The sequence below is a fragment of the Formica exsecta genome, unplaced genomic scaffold, assembly GCF_003651465.1.
Source record: "Formica exsecta isolate Colony F162 unplaced genomic scaffold, ASM365146v1 scaffold26, whole genome shotgun sequence".
Taxonomy (NCBI): domain Eukaryota; kingdom Metazoa; phylum Arthropoda; class Insecta; order Hymenoptera; family Formicidae; genus Formica; species Formica exsecta.
The window spans coordinates 3060882-3083534 of NW_021849866.1; the positions used below are offsets into that span (position 1 = coordinate 3060882).

General features: G+C 35.0%; 1 protein-coding gene across 2 annotated transcripts in view; it reads right to left on the bottom strand.

Annotated features, from left to right (window-relative positions):
• Positions 1 to 429: 429 nt before the first annotated feature.
• LOC115236747 overlaps positions 430 to 22653 on the bottom strand; it is a 29281-nt gene continuing 7057 nt past the window's right edge. Inside the window, exons 3-12 of one of the 2 annotated variants that reach the window (XM_029809402.1) lie at positions 22334 to 22498; positions 13677 to 13798; positions 13441 to 13566; positions 12058 to 12412; positions 11349 to 11520; positions 11129 to 11228; positions 10775 to 10949; positions 10190 to 10333; positions 8726 to 8968; positions 430 to 7862 (exon numbers count right to left, since the gene is read on the bottom strand). In XM_029809402.1, the coding sequence (XP_029665262.1) occupies positions 3469 to 7862; positions 8726 to 8968; positions 10190 to 10333; positions 10775 to 10949; positions 11129 to 11228; positions 11349 to 11520; positions 12058 to 12412; positions 13441 to 13566; positions 13677 to 13798; positions 22334 to 22498 (5996 nt within the window). In that variant the 3' untranslated portion in view covers positions 430 to 3468. Of the gene's footprint in view, positions 7863 to 8725; positions 8969 to 10189; positions 10334 to 10774; positions 10950 to 11128; positions 11229 to 11348; positions 11521 to 12057; positions 12413 to 13440; positions 13567 to 13676; positions 13799 to 15652; positions 18548 to 22333; positions 22499 to 22653 lie in introns of those variants that run through there. The other variant, XM_029809403.1, reaches the window with a different exon arrangement.

Sequence of the window (22653 nt, forward strand, 5' to 3'; positions counted from 1 at the left end):
ACGTTGCCGAGAGAGCGAGCAGTTTTGCGAACGGTAATCGTACTGTCCTATTCTTTTTTTGGAGAGTGTGAATATGTATTTTTTTCATGGATATGGATATATCATTATCGCATTTATGACACGCTCTTACTTCGGATTCTGCAATAAAACAACTGACTATTGATTCCCTCAACGTGTTATATGCTACACATCTAAATAAAAGTGCATAGAATCGATATAAAAATCTAAAAACGAGTCTGAAGAAATATTATTGGTATATAAAAGAAATATATAAAATAGATTTAAAAAATTGTGTACTATCAGAATATTGTTTAGTGAAATAATAAAAAAAGTAAACTTTTTTTATATTTTATAAATTTAGTTACTGTAATCGAAGTCGCACGGAGATCTTTCTATTGGATAATATATATATGACTTACGCGGTTTTTATTCACTTTCTCAATATATTTATTCAGTTTCTTTATCCATAACGGCTTATCATTCTATGCAATTCAAATATACAGTCTTATATCTGGCATGTGACTCGCACTGTGTATATACAATAATTTTCTCAAAACATCACGTAACAATATTACACACGCGCCCTTAATCCATAAATATATTCCTTTTTCTGTTTCTAAACGAGACTTATACGTAGGATTTGCATTTTATCGACGCGCCACGCGATATCTTCATTCAGGCTATGCGTATTCATCCGCTGCAAGTTCTAATCGATCTCTGTATCTTGATCCAGTAGAAAAACGCTACTCATCCATATATGTTGCAACGTATGCTTTGGTAAATATCGAAAAACACTTTACGTCGAGAAGCTTAAATAACATTATGAACTGAATTAAGTGTACATATTGTCGAGCAGTTTTATTTCCGGTTAAAATTTTAACAAAGTGAACCTAATTTCTCCGGATGCGCAATGAGAGTGCAGAATATTGACAGATGCTGACAGTTCGTAACAATAGCAATAGTATTAACGGTGCGGTTGTATCCACTAATTTACTCGGTAGCATTATTAACTATTTTCTTATTTAAGCTATTTAAACGTGCCGTCGCTTTTCTTTTCCAGCACTTTTACGAATACTTTCCATATTTCACAGGCATCTGAAACTACTTTCGGATTTCGTGAATTCAATCGTACGATGTGATAACCAAATGGTGATAACTGAAGTTTAAACCATAATTTTTATGAACTTAAGTTTAGGTATATAACGTATTCTGTTGTATACCACTGAAAAGACATATTTAAGTACTCGATATAATTTATATGGTATGCGTTAATAAATCAAATGAAATATATATATTATTATGTAAGAAAAAATTAATTACAATATCAAAACAAACTTCTATAAATTCTGTTTTTTTTTGCTGGAAGTTTTTTTTATCAATAATTTCATACATTTTTTCTTTATCAATAATTTTCTTATATTGTAATTGACAAGTATTATTCGGTAAATGAACGTGGAAAATGTATGAGCTTTCGTACAAGATGTATATCTTTGAAAAATTGATATCGAGTGAGTTTGAAGATTATATGTGCGATTTTCAGGTTCTCTGATTAATAATGCATGTATAAATTGCCATTAAAGATGAATTTAATTTATATTTTAGTATTATTTTTTTTTAATGTAATATATAAAAGAATCTGGAATATATCTAAATTTTTTGTTAAATTATTAATTAGACAGAGAGAAAGAGTTTACTAAAAGAATATATACTTAATTTAACAATTGAATTATATAAATATTTTATGTTAATATGTTAACATCTTGTATGTTATCGTTCTCTAAACTATCACAGATGATTGAAATATTCTAGTAGGCTAATCATAAGCTGTGATGACCAGATGCGTTGATGCGTAAATTGTATGAAAAGAAATTAATTACAATGATATTTTTTTGCATACTGTAAGTTACAGAAGCATCTTTCTTATATTCAAGTAGGCTTTTAAGCGAATAATTAAATATATCGATAAGAAACGTTCAAATCGTTGCGGTAAAATAGAGAACCGTCTCGTGCGAGTCCCTTAATGCGATTAACTTTGTTATATATATAGAATTGAAGCCATTTTTGTGAGCAAGGATTTAAACTCGTAGTAACAAGTTCACGCGTTTAAACTGCAGTTTGTTTAAGCAATCTGATTTTTAATATCGCGCGCGATAATATGAATATTTCTTATTAGAAACATCTAAAAATACTACTTTTATACTTTTTTTTATAAAAAGATCCTGAAAAGAAAAGAGAGAGAGAGATAGAGTGAATCTTGTCAAGTCATTTATGTAACATATAGTCAATAGTTGAAATTATACAATATATATATACATTACAATCTCTCCATCTCCTTTACATCTAATTTATATTGCATAATTTGCTTAAAACTATATGGAATTATATAATAAATTTGCCCAAACATACGAACTAAAAAATAAAGCTTTACATTGATAATTTATAAATTTACGTCGTATATTGTTTTTTCAAAATAATTCATACTATAGATTTTTATTCTTTTGCCTAGCAGTAATACAATTAAGATGTATGAGAAAGACATCTCGTAAAATTCTCTTAATTAAGCATTAATCTAAGCTTTGAGAATATCGCGATCGGTTTGGAAGGCATATCTCGTAGGAAATTTTGACATAGTTCAAAACTGGAGGGAATCGGAGGCATTTAATTATAAATTTAACGATTGTATTATGCGAGCGTTGCAAGTGCTGTAATATTTCTTTCGGACTTTTTTTAAACAACAGCTTGAATGAATACGATTATTCGAATATTTGTGAAGCGCACATTAATGATGAAATAAAGGATCGAAAGCGAGAGACACGTGTGGCCGAATATTGGGATTGAATTTATCATTAATCTGCTTTACCCGAATTTGCTATTTCGTAATCGCGTCAATAACGCACGACGTATTATTTCAGCAATATTCCCAAATTTAATTGCATTCATGGAGATATTATTTTGCATTTGCCGCGATTATGATATAACGCGCGCGCGCAGTCTCTGCGTATTAATTTTTATATTATTACCGATTATTGATTTTCGCCACGCCTGATTTTTTTCAAAACAAATTTGTGTGCTGTTTAAAAAAAAATGAAAATTTATTCGTAATTCGGAATTATAACCCGATCGAGCACTGAAAAACTTACACGACCTTACTTTATTTAATCATTATCTTAAAAATACGTTACGACTAATCAAGCTTATATTATTAAATTTGTTTAACGGTGTCGGACATTACGATTTAGGAATGCTTAGGCGACAATTTTTTTAGGCCCACTTTGTTAAATTCGGAAAATCGATACGCGACTCACTGAAATGCATCGGGTATGCTTCGTTTTGCGTAAAGTATATAAGAATGTATCGAAACACGATTGACTAACGAACATAGACATTCCTTTTCGTAATAGCGTACCAGCTCACATATAAACTTTCGCGTCGGTCGAAAGCTTTACTGCTTCGACAAATCACTAAGCACTACGATTTTTTCAATTGATCGAAATCGGAGCTCTTCGGCGAATATAGACCCAACTTCAGTGTCAATTCTTTAGGTTTTCTCGTGTTATTTCTAACGGGAAATGGACTAAAGTGTGTCTTCGGACTCGGAGTAGTATCAACGTTCTCGTCTTTATTCACGTTTTCCTCCATGTTACCGAGGCTCAACGTCGACTTCTTGTAACTATTCGATCCTTGACTCGTTAAATCTCCATACTTGCTGACATTTATTTTGCTCGGGGATTCCGGATGCGAGACAGGCCTTTTCGCTTCATTTGCCAGACTTGGTGATAATTGCGGGGTATAATGATTTGGTCTTGAAGAGAAATATTGATCTCTGTATTGACGACTCGGCGATAACACATTATAGTCGCGATGTCTTGTTGACAGATATGAACCGATATCCGGCTCTGTCTCTACCATAACATGTGGCAACGTGCCTAATGGTTTATCATAGTCCGTGTTTCTGATGTAAGAATATTCTTTTGGCGACAAGGTACTGTACTTATGACGTAGAAAATCCGACTTATCGCTAGAATAGTCCTCGATATCCAAGCATTTTTTCTCCTTGTTGATAGATTTCGACGGCGTAAGCGCTTTATTATTACCTTTACCGTAATAAGAACTTGTTGCGTTTAAGGAAAATGTCGGTTTATCATCCTGAACGGTTGCATATTCACCGCCAATCGGCTTCGGCGACTCATCGTCATATCTTACGCGAAACTCTAAAGATTCTTTGGATAATATCGGGCTCTTCAGATGCAGATCGTAGGGATCGATAGCGATTCTTGGCTTGAGATCCATATACTCGAACGAATCATCTGGTTTATCGTACGCGATATAAGGATTGTCCCGCGGCGACGGCTTGCTCGGGAAGTCGAAACTCTTGTAAGGCTCGTAAGTCTTCTTGAGCAACGTAGTATCGAACGGGCTTATTTTTGACGCGTATCTCGTCGCGGGCGGTATTTCCGGATAAGGTAAAGTGTCAGAAATATACGTAATGGGTGACAATCGTTTCGGCGATATTTTCAGAGGCGTTTCCGGCAGCATCTGCGCGGTAGAGATCTTGTTGAGCTTTTCCAGTTCTATGTAGATGTCTATGTCGCTTCTGGGCGATATGCTTTTTTCGTATTTCAATGTCGCGAACGGGAATTTTTCCGACTGTATCGCAGCTTCGTGCACTGATTCCAAGTCGCTCCTGGTCTCGATGGAATCGTTAGAGGATTTATAAGAAAATACGTTCGTTGAAATGCTGGTGAGATCGAGGCTCTCCATCTCGCTTATGTTCTGGCTAGAGGAGCCTTTCTCCAAATTAATCATGCTCGGTGGAGACTCATCTTCATAGTTTGCAAGCAGTTTAGAGAGTTCCTCGTTTATCTTATGATCTATGAGCGCCTCTCGCGTGTTCAAATAGTCGTGCGATATGATCTCGTCTACGGCCAGATGATCGATTTGTTCCGTCTCGTCAATGAGAGAAAGTTTTGATAATTCTTCATTGATCTTCGCGTCGAACTCCGATACGCTGGTGGCGCTCATGTTGTCGAAGTCTTTGAAATTTATCCGTGCCAATTCCTCGTTTATTTCGTGCTCGTTTAGTCCCATTTTTTCGAGAATCGGACTGAATATCTTGGAAATTTCCTCATTTATCGGACTGATGGTAATCTCCTTGGATATCTCCTCCAGATCTGGTAGACGTTTTTTCGCCTGGCAAGCCAGTATCTTGTGCAATATCGCCGAGTTTTCTTGAATAATTTTTAACGCCCTGTCGCTGCTTCTGCGCCCGTTGTCGCCCTTCTTACGCGGCTTTACTTTCGTCCACACACCGACTTTCGATTCTCTGCCGTCATCCGTATCGCTGTTGTTTTTGTTGCATGTTATGCTCTTTAATATACTATCGCTGTTTTCGTCGATGTTGATTTTAGGATGCACTATGTAAGATTTCCTACCCTCGCTCGTTACATTTATATCCGGGATTTCTAGTCGTCGTTTCGAAAAGCCGCTCGCTGAATTGCTGAAAGTATCCTGCCGTCTCGCCTCTAAACTTTTCATATTCTCCCAGATGTCACTCGACTTCTTCGTCAGCATATTAGTATCGGACGGGCCATCGCTAAGAGCCTTTGCTTCCAGGTGCTTCATGTCTTCCAGGATATCGCTAGATCTTTTCTTTGCCATAGTCGTGTTGAATTCATCGGTCGAGATTGAAGACTTCAGATCGGTATATCTCCTCTCCAGACTGCTAGAGCTCCTCTCGGTCAGTCGCGATCGGTCTCTACGCCTGTAATTGTAATTCAGATAATGCTTGTCGAACTTCTCATACGGCAATTGAGGCACTATATCCTTTTCAGAGAGCGGATCGTCCGTATTGTCATCAACGTAATCTCCGCACTTGCGATGCGACTCGCCGTCGATCGATTCGTAAGAGCTCAAATCAGCTTTGCTCTTCTCCCTCGACGTGTAACTCGCGTTCAACTCTGTGTTCAAGCCGAATTGCGATCTAACAAACAGATCGTTTCTCTCGGAGACTCTCTCGGAAATCTCGCTTCCTTTAGTTTCGATTGATTTTGTCGAGATATCTACTTTCGTTTGATATCCAGAGAACTTGCCCGAATCCTTCGAGTTGATCGATTTCTGATCAGGCGACGTTTCGGCGCTGTCTTCGCTGCATCTTTGTTTGCTTGCACCGTACGGCGACGGTGTTTTCTGATTAGGATTCGCGATAGGATAAAATGGCGAAGTAGCGGTGCTCAAATCGAGTGGCGAATCCGACACGTTATCCTGGCCTTGTTTACCATAGTTTGAGGTATACTTTATGGAGTTGGCACTTACGGGCGATTGCAGATCGGAACTGAATGATCTCTCGGAAGACTTAATTTTGCTCGGGCTGCACGAATCGCTGGAGCTGCTAATGACCAATTTCGGGCTCGTCTCGGACTTGTTTCTCAGAGAATCCGTACTAATTGGAGTTGACGGGCTCGATTTTTCGTACGACATTTTCTTCGTGATCGGTCTCGGATTGTCGTGCACGATATCCGAGTCCATAGAATGGAGAACGAGAGTCTTAGAATCTGAGCTGATGGACGAACAAGCCGATTTGTCTATCGTGAAGTCACGAGAATCCGATCTGATTGGTGTTCTCGGACTCACTGTCAGACTCGAAGGCTTCGAATCGGGACCCATTGTCTCTCCAGAGCTAAACGACTTCGTGCTCTCCGGAGATTTCGAGCTTTTCTTCAAGTCAGAATACGATTTCATTTGCTGTTTGTCGCTAAAAGCATCTTTCTTTAAAGCCATTTCAGAACTTGTCAGATTTCCCGAGTTTACCGCAACATTATATACCTCAGGTGATAATTTCGTTAGTTTGTCATCCATCGTCATCGGAGAAATTGGAAGATGACCTACAACATATCTCTTGGAATAAAAAGATCGTGACTCTGTCGCGACATCCAAAATTCTGTTACTCGCAATATCCGTATCGTTTGAATTGTTATTGCTTTTAGAATCAGGATAAACTCTGCTGGAAAATTTTAAGGTGGAATCGAAAGGTTTGTCGTTAGTGTCTAAAGGCGCGATAAATTTATCGTAATTTCTATCCAAAGAGATACTTGTTTGTTCTTTGGAATTATCTCGCAATATATTCGCAGTGAATTCCATTATGTCCGTCTTAAGGCCTGTATCACTGCTAGTCTGAACAATTTCTTTTTTTTCCTCTACATCTTTCAGTCGATCCGTTTTGTGCATTAGAATATCATCCATCTTCTTCTCGACGAGATTAGATTGGAGATTTAAATAATCGTAATTATTTATAGTCTTTGACGACGAACTCGTCACATCCTCGCTCGGCGTATAATCGATGAAATCCTGCGACTTAGATTCCGTTTTTCTCGCCTCTGATTTCTTGATCGAATAATCGCTCGTCAACAATAGCTCGTCGTTATCGCGCACACTTAATATCTGAGGAACTGTCGTGTTATTGTCATCCTCCGCCGAGAGTCTTCGTATTTGATCGGTGATCTTGGCGATCGAAATTTCAGTTAAGGACGGGGATTTATCGTTACATTCGGTTCCGAGAATCGGATCCGTCTGTGATTCCTCGATCATCACCGTTGACTCGCTCCTAATATACGAACGCGCAGGTGTGCTCGCCGAGGTCGATGAACCTTTGATGCAAGCATGCTTTTCGTCATCCGTAGCCATGACGTAAGAGTCGGACGCTGACGTAAGCTCCTCGCTATCGACGTCGCTCAGACGATCCGGTTCGTCGCACAATTCCGTTGACGTGCTGTCACTATCGCTGTCAGCAGTACCCCGGCTGGGCGATGTCACAGATGACGTTTCTGGAGGCGACTGTAAAAATGCTGTACCAAAGGCATCGACATCTGTAACATAAAATAGAGAATATCAATAAATTGTTTACAATGATATTAAAATCACAATTAATTTCAAAAACGAAGATAGCAATTAACAAATGACAGTTACATCACAAATAAAAATTATTAATCAACAGGGATAAATAACGTTCTAGAAATAATATATTTGTTATAATTTATATATATTAATGTTGATGACGACTTGGCAAGAGAAAGCACAGAACTGGTTGTTGACCCTATCTGCCACACCTGCATCAATACTAATACTTGCTAATATCGAACGTGAAACAGGTGATTGATTGTATAGGGAATTGGAGGTTCGACGGTAGATAAGCGGTGCGATATGATGAGTCTTACTATTGGTAGATAGCAGTTCTACCTTACTTTCTGTTGGTCACACTTGCCATGAGTAGGTATAGGAAATGATATCGTAGGTTCAATATATATAAGTAATTATTCTCAATATTGTGATATTTATAATATATAGTTGAAATTCTGTCCTTATTTTCATAAACTGAAATTTATTTAAATTCAAATACGTTTATTTAATTATTAAAGGCGCATTTTTGCTATTATTGATTTTTTTATAACATCCTTTCTATAATATTAATCATACGTAAGTTTTTTGAAAATTTAATCTTTTAGTCATTATTTATAATTATTTATCTGTTTATATTACATTATATCTTAGATATTATGTAAATTCTTTCTATGCATATTCAAGAAGTAGCTCGCATTATATTTTATATACATATCGTTTTCATGCCAACAATATTTTTACGATATTTTCAAATCTCACTATCTTTCGTTTTTTGAAAACTACTTTTTATGATCTTTTACCCAATGATTTTTCGACTATTAATTGCACTCACCACCAGAGTCGCCGGCCCTTTGTTTCGGCCTTTTTGCATCCTTCCAATGAAGCGTAACACCTTGTCTCTCCCTACGATTTTTTGGGCTATGAAGAGCCGTCGGTCGTAACTTCGATGTGGCAGTGGCAGACGGCAGGCTCAACGGTCGATTCTTTCCACTTACGAGGGCATTTTTGCCCACTAATAGATGATTCATGGCTGTAGAAGCGGGCGCAGATACCATAGTCTGTCTTGCACACGCGGCTGCGTCAGAATATAAGAAATTGGTTAGAATATAGGTAGTGCATATTTTGCTATCAGACGTGTGATTGAAATATAATCTTAATAATATCAAAATATTTTTGAACTATAAATACGTTTTGTATCTTTTTCGTTACACAAGATGACATTTTTGGCATTTTATTTCGATATCATATTTTCTTTTAACTGCTATATCGATTTTAAAAGAAGATATTATGCGATATTAGAGAACTTATAGAATATATGTTATTTCTTATATTTTCATTATAAAATATAATTCAGTATTTTTTAATAGTTATATCTTTCTATCATAGTGTTAGGATTAAAAAATAATTATAACGTTATATACAAAAATATTATCAATTTTCATAAGTCTTTTTACAATATATTATCTTATTTAAATATATTTTGTCTTATTTAAATATATTTTTTAAACATATTTTCAATCGATCTATTTTTCAATTTTATTTTAAAACATTTCATCTTGTGTGCTTTGTACGAAAACTTCAATTTTGCTTCAAAGTTTATCAATATATACCAATTAAAAATTATTGATCATATAAAAATTTAATTCGCTCGTTAAACAGTTGTACAAAGTGGTTACTTCAAGTTGAAGCGAGACAAGTAAGAGTGCAAACCACGCTATCTTCGTGATAGGTCAAAATATCTCGAAAGGTCAAGACGTTGTTATCGTATATTCTCATCCGGATGGAAATATGATGATAGTATCCAACCGTAAACGCGCGCGAACATGAGTTCGGTTTCATTCATGAATATGGAATGACTAAGCTACGGTGGCAAGTAGAACGGTAGTAAGCACCGTAATGTATCGTGCTGCTCATAAAGCTTTTATAATATGTATCGTCAAACCTACGTACGCGGTTGTTTCGATCGCAAGATATAACGCGAGAAACGCGCAATTTAATTTTCGCCAACGCTATATTCCGATAATTTCAAATAATATTGACAATAAAGAAATTGTTGTGATTTGTTGCTAATATAATATATACATGCATATTGCATGTTGTGCATAGATCATTGAATATGATTAGTTTGTAACAATACGTTTATGCTTTTACGTACGATTAAACTTAAAGCAATGCATAATTTTTACTATAAATTAAGAAAAATTACACAATTTCAAAACTATGTTATTCGCACATTTTTTAATCTTTTGAAATATTTAAATCTCGTTTAATTTTTATTTAACGTTTATCTTATTACCAGAGAGTATTATGTGTGCCTGTCGCTGCCGTTCTCGCAGTTTTGCATATTGCTGCTTCAATGTACTAATATCGAGAGCAAGGCGGTCTCGATCACTGCTGGGTGCAATCGCTTGTAATGCTCCTATTGTCGAAGGTATACGATCTGGAATTGATTATTTCTTTTAACGAGCAATAGATATTTCATAATGTGATATTTTAATCTTCCGTATTTTTTCTTGTGCGAAATATGCTTGATCGCAATCTAAAACAATAACTGCATTAATTTATTCAAGATAACATTTACAGGACACTCCGTAATTTAATTTTAGCATATTATTCTCCAAAGTAATGAAATTTTTTTTTCTTCAGAAATTAGAGCTAGAAAAACTATACTTTTAAATACATGTACAAAAAAATTATATAATATCCTATGTTAAAATATATACGAAAATTTAGGAAACTGAATTCAATGTATCCAGCTATAGTACTGTGGTGATTCTAGATAAAATAGCTAGTATGGCTATAAAAGCGATGAACATGACGCTGTTGTGTTTTTGATTTTAACATCGATGAAGCATCTACGGAATTTATAAACAATAAACACCTTTTTTTATACGTTGGGCCATGTTGAACATGGCAGCCGTTACAGCCACTCTCTCATCCTCTTCCGCCTCGCTGTCATCGTCGTCACTCAGCCTGCGCGCCCATGGGGTGATGTTGTATCGATGTTTATCTCTTAAATTTGCCACACCTTGCAAAGGTCCCATGCTAACGATGTTCTGTCGAAACAATTCACAAACAAATTATATTATTTACAAAATATTCGATATAATATACAACGTAATTGTTAATGGATAATATAATCACAAAAGCAAGAAAAGCTTTTTAAATGATGCGCAATTTTTCGTACTAGATAATATTGTCATTATTAAATGCTATGTGAACGACTGCATTGCACCTTTATAAGGTTGTTTGTGTCGGTGAATTCTAACATCTCTCTTGTAAGTACTCCCATTATGCTGTAGAATTCATCCGCTGATGTTACGGCCATTATGCGACTGCAGGAACAATCGGTTATTTTATTTATCCATCGAATATAATCATTCAAGAAGTAACAGATTCGTGATTTTTGTAACGTATAATTTTGGTGATCGATTTAATTCGAATTTTAAACTTACTTTGAAAGGCCTTCCCAGATAGCGAGCGCCGTTCTAAGGAGCACTTCGTTACCTTCGAGAAATATCAGATCCCAGACACGAAGCACTGCTTCCTGCGGTAAGCAGTGGCAGAAAAGCGTAAGAAACCATTGCATAGTGAACACATTCGTGAGCGGCGGTTCATAGCTATTTCCTGAAAAGCAAGATTATCTACCATTTATAACAATTAAGAAAAGTAAGATAACAGCAATAAAGTCAAATTAAATTAAATTATTTCGAGATTCTTGCCATTGCAATAAATTATAACTTTTATGATCTAACGGAATTTTGTTAGATATATATGTTTCACACAAATAGTATTTGTAAAACAAGCGTTAATTAATTATTTTAAATTGAAGACATTTTGAAAATCTCTTCGTGAATATCCTGGATATATTTTATATAAAGAAAAAAAAAATTCAGTTTAAATTAAGTTACAACATCTTATCCATAGACTAATATAAGAAATAAAAATTTGTTATTACAATATCACACACAAGCGCTATACAAACTTTCTATCAAGAGAGTGAAAGCATTTCACACGTCGGATACTCGTTCAACGGAGTTTATTTGTATTTCAATCTTTTCGGCAATACTAACATAATATATCTCGCAGCGACATGTCTTTGTATTTTCTGCGCTTATTCGCATAGAGAATTTTGTCTCTCTATGTTTTATCAACCCGACTCACCCGTTGCCTTATCTTTCGCGTCGCTCTGGAGTGCCTCGAGATGCTTGGACAACTTTGGCAGCCTCGAGCGCAGAAGATCACGAAATACCGCCATGTCCACAGAGAGACCGCGCAGATTATCGGCGAAATAGCCCTCCGGTAGAACTCCTTCTATCAGATATATCATCACCTTCACGGCCGAGGATTCGGCGCGGTCCATCACTTGCAGGACGAGGGCGGCCAAAACGTTTAGACCCTGGCAATAGCCCACGGATTTGTTCCAACGGGCGAAACCAAGCAGAACTCGACGAAGCACCGCTTGATTGTCCCGACCGGCGGCGCCGCAGAACAGGCTGCAGCCTGTCCTGTGCAGATCCTGCGAATCGTAATGTCTTTAACGCCGACGAATTAGCTGAAGATGATCGCTTTGGTACTTCGAGTCTTGTCAAATGAGCAGCAGAAATCAGTGTAATTTCTCAGCGAGGTTAATTTTCCATAATTTATTAGGCTTTTGATTAAATTTTCATAATGCGTGTTTGTGAATGAATAAATAATTAATCTATCAGATCGTTGGTCTGATAAAACGAATAAACAAGACTCGAAATGCGAGCGGCAACGAAAATTTTGGCTAAAAATAACGTAGACGAACATTAATTACAAAAGCAACCGGAGATATTTACTCATTATAGTGATGAACAATCCGGGCTATATTGACGTAATTAATAATAATTAAAGCATCGGTCATTCTATAAATGTACACAAGTTGATATAATCCGACGCGATATCAAATTGCACAAGTATTTTTAGAACGGTGACTCACTTTAATTATGCACAGTATTCACGTTGATTCTAATTGCGTAATGCAGTAATCAATTTTTAGCTTTCTACATTTTATTTCCTTTATACATCGATTGAAATATTTTTGCGCTACAGAGTTATGTTTGTAGAGCTCGATGTCTCATGCCAAGAATTGTATATAAGAGGCATCTCGAAGTTAATGGCCCGCTATCTCAGTAAATACGCTGAGATGCGCGTTCAAAGATACTCTCGCAGAATTAATCAGGTCGCCGTCATTTCGAAGATGGCATGACAAACTGAGCATGTCTGTCAAACAATATTATCAAAAGACAAAATACCGTTTTTCTACTCAATCCACAGTATTTGCATAACCGAGTTTCTTTTTCGTTAATTTGAATAATCGTTGAAAAATCTTAAAAATGGAATGAAAAATGCAAGTGTTATATTGGCCCAATACTCACACAACTAACATTGACGTTCGTCAAAATATTGCAAAAGTAGAGGACTTTCTTGCATTCTAACAGAGGTAATCATTTAGGTCGAAGTTTCTACGCAAATACGCCAACGCGTCCGGCGCACTTAGACAATATCTTATCGACTATGTACCTTCACGATTTGTATGCCGAGCTCTTCGTCGTCAGGATTACTCCACTCATTGAAACAGATCTTCTCAGCCTGCTTCCAATCTACGCCGTGTTTTTCCAGATGACGTTCCGCCAACGTCAACCATAACTATAAAAAGATTCTAATTTATTTTTTTATCTATTTTTAGCAACAGGTACTTTAAATCTTTACGCGTGCTTTTAGAAATTATTATTTTTATATAGAAGTAAATTACTCACCCTTTTCCGAAATTCTGGTGGTATCCCCCCCTGTAACTTGGCAACCATTTTCATGGCGTCTAGCCATTGCGTAATTTCCCCTGGTTGCGGACTCAAACTGAACCTCATTTTCGTATCTTCGACTGAAAAATTGAGAGAGAAATCTGTAATACATTTTTTTCTCTGGTATTATATAATAATCTATTATTAGAACTTAACAATACGCATATACATATATACACAATGTTTTTGAATTACTTTTTTGCACTAACAATAAGCCATCGGCATATTTTGTAGAGAAAATATTACCTTACATCGTACAACGCAAAAGCAAAAAAAAGCGGTTGCTTATTTAAATCAAAGCTAAAAAATTCTTTAATCACAATAAACTCGTGAATTATTTTCTAGCGTCTGGTTCGGATAATTTGAATATTTTATTGTCGAAATTATAATGACTATTACCGTCCCGTTCAATTGAATACGAACGACTGACGAAGTCGCGAAGCGAAGCAAGCTCGATCGCCTTTAACATTTAATAGAAGGGTCGTCGCATAATCGTTTCCATGACAACCACGGTTGAAGGATTGTCGGGATAGTTTGAGTAGAAATAATTCTGTAGAAATTCGCAGGATACTAGAGTTATTCATGCGTTCATATTGCGGCAAAACTCCACGTGTTGGCGGAACATATATCGAAAGTATTCAATTTCCATGCGGATGGATCAGTGCAATATTGCTTATTGTCATCTCGCAGTGTTTTACAAACGAACGAGCGCGGCTTGATTACGATGGAATTCTATTAATGGTTGAATAAACTACGCCAGATATACGCGCTGAAGTATGAAATCAATATAATTTCTGCTATTGTAACAATTTGTATTTTCTATTGTATTATTATTTTTCTTTTTTGATGCAATATCAAAAGTATTTCGTGAGAATTTTTAGATTGTTATGTATATTATTTTATATTTTTTATTGCTTTATTTATTGCTCCACCACAAATTTCTGCATTTCTAGAAATTGCACAAAATAAAAATAAAAATATTTGCTTTGCGTTACTATAATAAAATAAATAGATGTTTTTCTACCCTTTGTACAAACTTTACTTAAAATGTTTACTATACAACATTGAGTCAAATGTATGCTGTTTGGAATTTATGATTGAAGTGGCTTACAAATTATAGGTAAAGACATGGTTACACTGCTATAAATTTTACTACCACTATGAAATAGCATCGGAATACAAAGCGCAACGAGTTAGTCACAAATTAAATTGTGCCATGCACTAAATTTTACAGATACTCTAGCGTTGACAAACATATAACGTTCTAACTTGAAATACGAATTGTGCCCAGTATGGAAATTGCGACAAATACATATGTTGCAGTAGTTTATTTTGATAATCTTGTCTACGAATAAATAGATTTGCTTCACGATAATTCATACGCATACTTATGTACATATAAAATCTCGATTGTACATAGACAAATAATATCTATAATTAATTAATATTTATAATAAAGACATGATTTTATCTTGTAAGTATTTTAACTAAATACTTTAATTAAACAAAAATTTTCGTTTACGCAATACACTTCTTTATCTTTTTTTATTTTGAATTTTCACATAAAGTTATTATACTTTTAGATTTCCTTAACAACAATGAGAAAAGTAAGGCTCTTGAAATTATTTTATACTTTATGTTATAGTACACTTGGAAATAAAAAGATTAATATCTATAGCTGAAAGCCAAGCAGGCTAAGCTACATGATACTCTTTATAGTATATTAAGTTAATGCTATTAATGTTATAGCATGTATCGGATGTGATGTAGTTTATGCTCTTACAGCAATATTTGACAGAATTTAATCTATCAACATTTAGCTCCCGAGCTAATGTGTATGTATGTGGTTTACAAAGCTAATTACGTGCTATGTACATGTATAATATGAGAAGACATTAACATGCGAGATGGATGTACAGAAACTGCCGTTTCACCTTCCAGCCCTTCGTATCTCGAGGCAGAGCCGGTAGCATACGCGGCACCGGACGCGAGGTTTTTGAGTGAGTTGAAAAATCCGTTCATTCTCCAATTAGAAGCGCCACTCTCTCTTCTTCATCTTTTCACTTTCATCTCTCCTGTCTCTTATTATATCGCACCAACGATGCTCTCAACCGTTCTCGTGATTCATGATCGGTCGTCCGTCGGTTTATTCTAGCGATATTCTTTTTATTTGTAACGTATCGCGATGCTCCTTTCGAACATGCGATATTTTTACTATAACTCTGAAAAGCCGATCGATCCGCTGACTTAATCGCGTATAGAAGTATCATATTGTATTTAGCAAAAACACATTTTTTTGACATTAAATTAATTTGATTATATGTGAATTTATATTAATATATCATTTAATATATTATTAAAGTAATTTATAAAAGAGAGAGAAGGAGGGGAGAGAGATAAATAAAAGTATTAGTTGCAATAATAATAGCAATAAGGAACAATAATAATTGCTATCTAATTTAAATGTGATTTAGTCATAATATATGATTGGTAACAATACTATCATAAACACTACATATAAGATAGAAATATTAATATATAATATATTCATCAAATTTTAATATATTATATATAATATTACATATAACGTAACATATTTTAATTATTATTGTTATCTCTTTATATCAAATAAAATTCGTTCCTTTGGATAATAGATATATTGTGGAATTATTCCTTTTCGCGTTGTTTCTATGCCGTATGTATATATCTATACCACCTGTTACAAGCATCACAATGTACTACATTACATATGCGTGAAATACATACGTCTGTAGATCGTGAGAGATTCCTTCATATAATTTCATTTTGCGTATCGAATTTGCTAATTATATATATATTGCATTAATTTTAAAATATATTTAATATACATAACACATAAAAACCTTGTGCTAGTTTGTTTGGGAAATCGAGATAACCATGATAAGAGCGGCTAAAGCCGATAACAAAATCGATTTTTACTTCACCCGCGGTTGATGAAACCGATAAAATGCTCGAGTAATTAATCCGATCGCGACTAATCGATTACAATGCAATTAAGAAGATATATGCAGCACTTAACTTGAATTTATGTTCAGTCATTTATCTTGCATTCCTTTTGCTGTGCAAAATTATCAGATACATTTTAACTGATCATCAAGTTTCGAGAAACTAGACTTCATTTACAGGAATCTGTAAGATTGAAAAAGAAAATTAAAAAGAAAATGTTGAGTTTTTGGAATCGCGATTTCTATGTCGATGAAAATAAACCGCTTGTGCGTGCAACATAAGCGGGAGAGTGAGAAGCGTGCATGCTTCAAATCAGTCACGGTTGTCGTAACTGTGATTTTACACATTAAGTGACTTCCGCTTTGATACGACCTAAATATGGATATAAAACTGATATATCTAGCAATTAAAATTTTTCATCATTGTACAAGGCCATATTTATTGATTTGAAGCAAAACGAAGCAGAAACTTTGAGAAACTTTCAATTTTATATGCTTAAGTCTACTCCGGAAAAGATGTACACTGATCGACTGCTAATTTTTTGGCGATTTCGTATTTTCTTGATGAAATGCCAGGAACTCGTGCCAATCAGTTTATATCCCACGAATATTTGACATCAATCAAAATATAATCCAAAGTCTTTATATACAAATATATGGAGCAAATTGGAAATTGAAGAAAATTTGATATTGCCTTTTAAACAGTACAAAAAAAAAACACTTGTACTAATTTTGATTGAACGATACTGTACAGAAAGAAAACAATCTTCATAAATATTAAAAATTATTATTATAGTTGTTTAATTTTATTTTCTATAGTTATTTTATGCTTTATAATATAACTTAAAAATTTTAAAGATCAGTTTTCCTGTCAAACACGATTTAATTTTGATTATTTAATATGTTTTATTTTTTTAGCTACTCTCTCTCTCTCTCTCTCTCTATCTATCTATCTATCTATCTATCTATCTATCTTTATCTCTATCTCTTTTTATTATTTTTTTCTGTTATTTTTTTGAAACCTGAATACAGATTGTTCTAGAAATTAAACGAGCAGCCTTATCGTTCCCACGAGATTAACCTAATATGCGACACACAAATTTTCCTATTAAATGCACGTATTTATGAAGTGAGCGTGATTTAAACGTGCACTCTATCGTTGTTCAAGCTGCTTCAATCGCGACTTTGGTCCATCGGTTGATCAAGACAATTGATCCACATACTTACTCGCGGCAGATGACATTAAATAAACATGGTGCTTTAACATCTTGACATAGCGAAAATAAAACGTCGTCGGATCGTACCATCTTTACCACAAGAATCGACAGCGCGCTATTAGACGATCGTCGTCGTCGATTATGTCGCACGGCACTATCTCGATATACATTGATACGCACACACTATGACGCCACGAATGCACCACGAGCGAACGACCTCAACGTGCATATCTGTCTCTCGCGCGATACGATTTTAAGAAAGCACCGGAAACGCGAACGGGCGCTTCGTGCACGCGTCTCTTAACCGGTTGGCCGCGCACTCGACAGCACACTCGATAGATCCGCAAAATTCGCGACGTCGGCGTCGCGACGACGCTCCGACAGCTGTCCCAAATATCTGGAGGAGCGTCTTTGTACGACGAATGCGTCGAGTCAGCTGAACGGCAACGGATAGACAGAGCGACATGCGCGCGCGCACAAACCTCGCGGTATTAACGACGAGACGAGGGGGTGCTTGCCACGAGGGGTGGCTGCCTACTCGTGAAATCCTGCAGCAAGCACTAACGCCGTTGTTCCACGAATCACCGTTCCAACCCCGTAGCGAGAGTGGTGCCACTCCCGTCACCACGCACGCGCTCCGCGCGATTTCTCCGCGTCGTGCATTCTTTCAACCCCGTGCATCTGATCGTTTCAAGAAGAATATGCTCGAGACTGCCTCGCTTCGATTTGGATGCGCTGAATATATCTCGGAAATTTATCGAAAAAATTTGATTCTTTTTAAATATATATATATTGCATAATGTAATTTATTTCCTTTTACAAAAAGTCTAATCTTCTAGAATGCTCATTGAATGTTTAATAAAACAAAAAGTTTTATGCTTATATAATATCTCTATGCATTTATATTTACATTTCAAAAACGTGTGTCATTTATAACTAATTTATTATTTTTTTATTCATTATATTTTACCGATTATTGATAATTGATAATATCAAAAGATAAGAATCAAATGACTTAATCTAAAAAATACGATTTTTGTTATGTTAAGAAACAGTATCATTAATTTGTTTGACAGTTTGAATAAAATATTTAAAGCATTAAAGTTCATCAAGCGCATGACGCGCTCAGTTGTCATTTTAAATGGAAAAGATTGATGTAGCATACTCGAAGTAACTAACGTATTCACAGTTATACGCCGTAATAAATATCGGCATGCGATGTAGTGGGCGATACACGGGTAATTAAATTTTTATTACACTGAATAGTTCATCCGTAAAAAGATTAATGGCTACAGGCTTCGATTAAGTGGAGCAGCGTAACGCCAGTTTATCTAATGCGTAACTTCTCACGAAGAGAGATTATTAGATCAAGCAAACATGAGGATTATATTCAAGGTTTCATGTTATTATAGAAATTTCATTATATATTCGCGCCTATATGCAAAAGCACGCATCTTTGCGATGGATTATTTCTTAAAATGTAATAACGATACAACATCGCGCATGTTAATTAAAACTGTAAAATAAACTGGGAAATGTGGTGACTTATTTATGACAAAATTAATGATTATTATAAATAAAAAATTCCTGACATACAATTAAACCTAAAAAGCATTTGTATATTTTTTTTATTTGAAATTCGTAAAATTACTAATTCGTATTTTCTTCATTTATCAATTCTTGAAAAAACAGAGTTCATTGTTAGACACAAGATAGTTTATTGATGAGAACATTCGCGGGTTAAGGATTGACGTCTTCATTGATTTCATTCCTTTATAGGTCACTCAAAATAGTTAGCATTGTTACGAGAAATCGAAGGATGTATATCTGTTGAATCGTGTATCTCTTTGATTGATATTCACATAAATGCGAATGTAATTTTTACGTTTTTAAATAGAATAAACATTATGTTTATATTCGATTTTTTCAGTAACATAATATTTTTATTTTATGACTAATATTATCGAAATACTTATGATGCGAATCATGAATTCGTAAATCGTCACGAGGAAATGATATGTTCATGACGTAGATTTAACCCAATTCGATCCGTGTAGAATGCTGAGTTTCTATTTGTTAATAACATGCAGCTGCTAACCAGTAATCAACGAAGATAAATTTCAATGGAACTAATTATAAATAAAAGCTATAATTCTACGCTTGAGATTATAATTTTTCGCTATGTAAGGAGAGAGACACATGACTTTTACGTTACATCAATTTAATTACATCTTTGCTAATTTTTTTTTTAAATGAAATTAACATAAATAATCTGAAAACTTCTAAAGAATTCATATTTTCTTTTGTATTATTTTATATCATTTCGAATTTAATTTTTTAATTTTGCTACACATTTAAAAATACAATTTTTTATTACACACGTATGTAATATATGAAACTTATTTGAATAGTCATGAACAGATACAAGCGTTACAAGCGTTACATTATGGAAAACGTGATTCAGACAATCCATAATAATCGTTTTGAACATCAGGAAATTTCCGTATAGTGTAGTTCATTACATGCTCATTTGGTACGAGAACAGAGGTGCGCTTCCGGCATTACTGGGTTAATGGCACGGAAAGAAAGTTCATACAGATAATATTTGCGCGTCGGACCGAGGTATCGAATCTATCTTATTCTATCGTATAGAAATGGTAGGTGGTTCAAAAATACGTGAGATCAATAAATCACGGACGATAGCAGAACGGCAGTAGAACGATCTAAAGAAACTGTAGTGAAGGTATCATTCGTTATAAATGATTCGTTGATGTATGGATTCGTTAAATATGATAGGAGTTAAAATGAGATACGACTTGGGTGTTTTTATTTTCTGTTTTTATCTCAAAAATCAATAATAAAACTATAAAAAGGGCAAAATAAGCACAAAATTTAAAAACAAACATAGCTTCTTATGATCGACTCAATTATAAAAAATTTATCAAAATATAGTAATTATATATTTGCAATTTGTTGATTATTATGCAGTTAATATAAATATAAACGTTCACAATTGCAATGCAATTTCAAAAAGCTCAGTAGAGAATTTTTTGTATACAACAAAAACCAAGTTGAATTGTAGGTAAATATACAAACACAGAGTACGTATTTGTGTGAAAAGTTTATGACAAAATTGTTCCTTTACGACAAAAAATGCGCCGTCTCGCGCGCATTCTTCATCTCAAAGTTCATCCTTCGAGTTCATCGCGCCGGCTGAACGCCGGGTAAGTCGTGGAAAGGACCGACACGAGAAAAGTTCCGCATATATCCTCCGCCGGCGCGAGCGCAACAGCATCGAAACTTTATCAATGACGGCCACGTCGGAACTTCGTACGCGGAGCATGCGTGCCATGCTCCGGCGGAGAGACGCGGCAAAGTCTAATTATTGATCACCGCATCGCCGCATATGAAAGCTCGTTTCTTCGCGGCAACGGCAACTTGACGCCGCGATTTTTTCGCGACACCCAGACGGATCCCCGAGAACAGTCTCGACAGCTGAGCCGGTATATATTACGCCGGATTTTTCTAGCTCACATTCTTTGCATGACACTCATCGCTGACAATAGTACGAACATAATATGATGATATAAACGCAAAAAGCGAAAGAATTTCTGTAACGTATTACGTTGCAAAGGGAAAATAGAGCTCAGATGAGAGAATAAAATACTGCTTTACAAATTAAATATCGATAATATTCTTAATCATATATTTCAAGACTAAATTGACTGTTCTCTTAATGAGAATCGCATGCCTCGTGAAAGATTATTCTGTGTTTAAGTATACTCTAAACTTTGTACTTATTTTAAAGAGTAAAGAAGCAGGGAATATTCAAGGGAAGTTTCTTTAATTTTCCACAACCTGAGGTTTGTGTGCTCTGACAATGCTTTTGTATTTTTTAACAGTTCTTATAGGATATTTCTGGTCCGAAATAGAGAGGTTCTTTTCCCCAGAAGTATTATTTATGTTACTTTATAAATTTGTAATAGCAGGCAATATATCTTTGGGAAACAACAAAGGTCTTCCAACAACTTTAAGAGAAAATGTTGCGCCGAAAATCTTCGAACCGAACGGTACTAATAATGCTATGAGTATAGACGGTTTCCTCTCTGCATAATTAAAATGTCTTACGAAACAAGAGGTGAATAATTATATAAAGAAAGATATTTTGTATCTTCTTTCGTTTACAAATATTGATGATTTTTAAGACACATTAATTTAATAATGATGGGATCGGGCAAATTAAAGATTAATATTAATAATAAATTGCTTGAATTATTCCTTAGAATTATACACACGTGACAAGAAATTTTATGTTGTAAAATTTAAATGTTCACGATAAGCATTGCATATTAAATGCTAAATAGTTTTTATGTATTAACGCATTAAAAATATTTAAAAGGAAATATTTACTTACATCGTTTAGCGCTGTGTGCTTGTAAGTAAGCCGTGATAATATCATATTGTTTATCACGTTTAGCAGTAAGATAATCTTTTCGGCGCAGCTGACGGATAAGTAACCCGCCTGTGTGAATGATGTGGTCATGTAGAGTCATAAGCAGGATCTGCAGTTCATTCTTTCCTGTACATAAAATTATCTTCTTTGGTGTATATTTATTTAAAAAAAATTATTTAGACCCGCCTGTGTGGTCATGTAGAGTCATAAGCAGGATCTGCAGTTCATTCTTTCCTGTACATAAAATTATCTTCTTTGGTGTATATTTATTATATTTATTT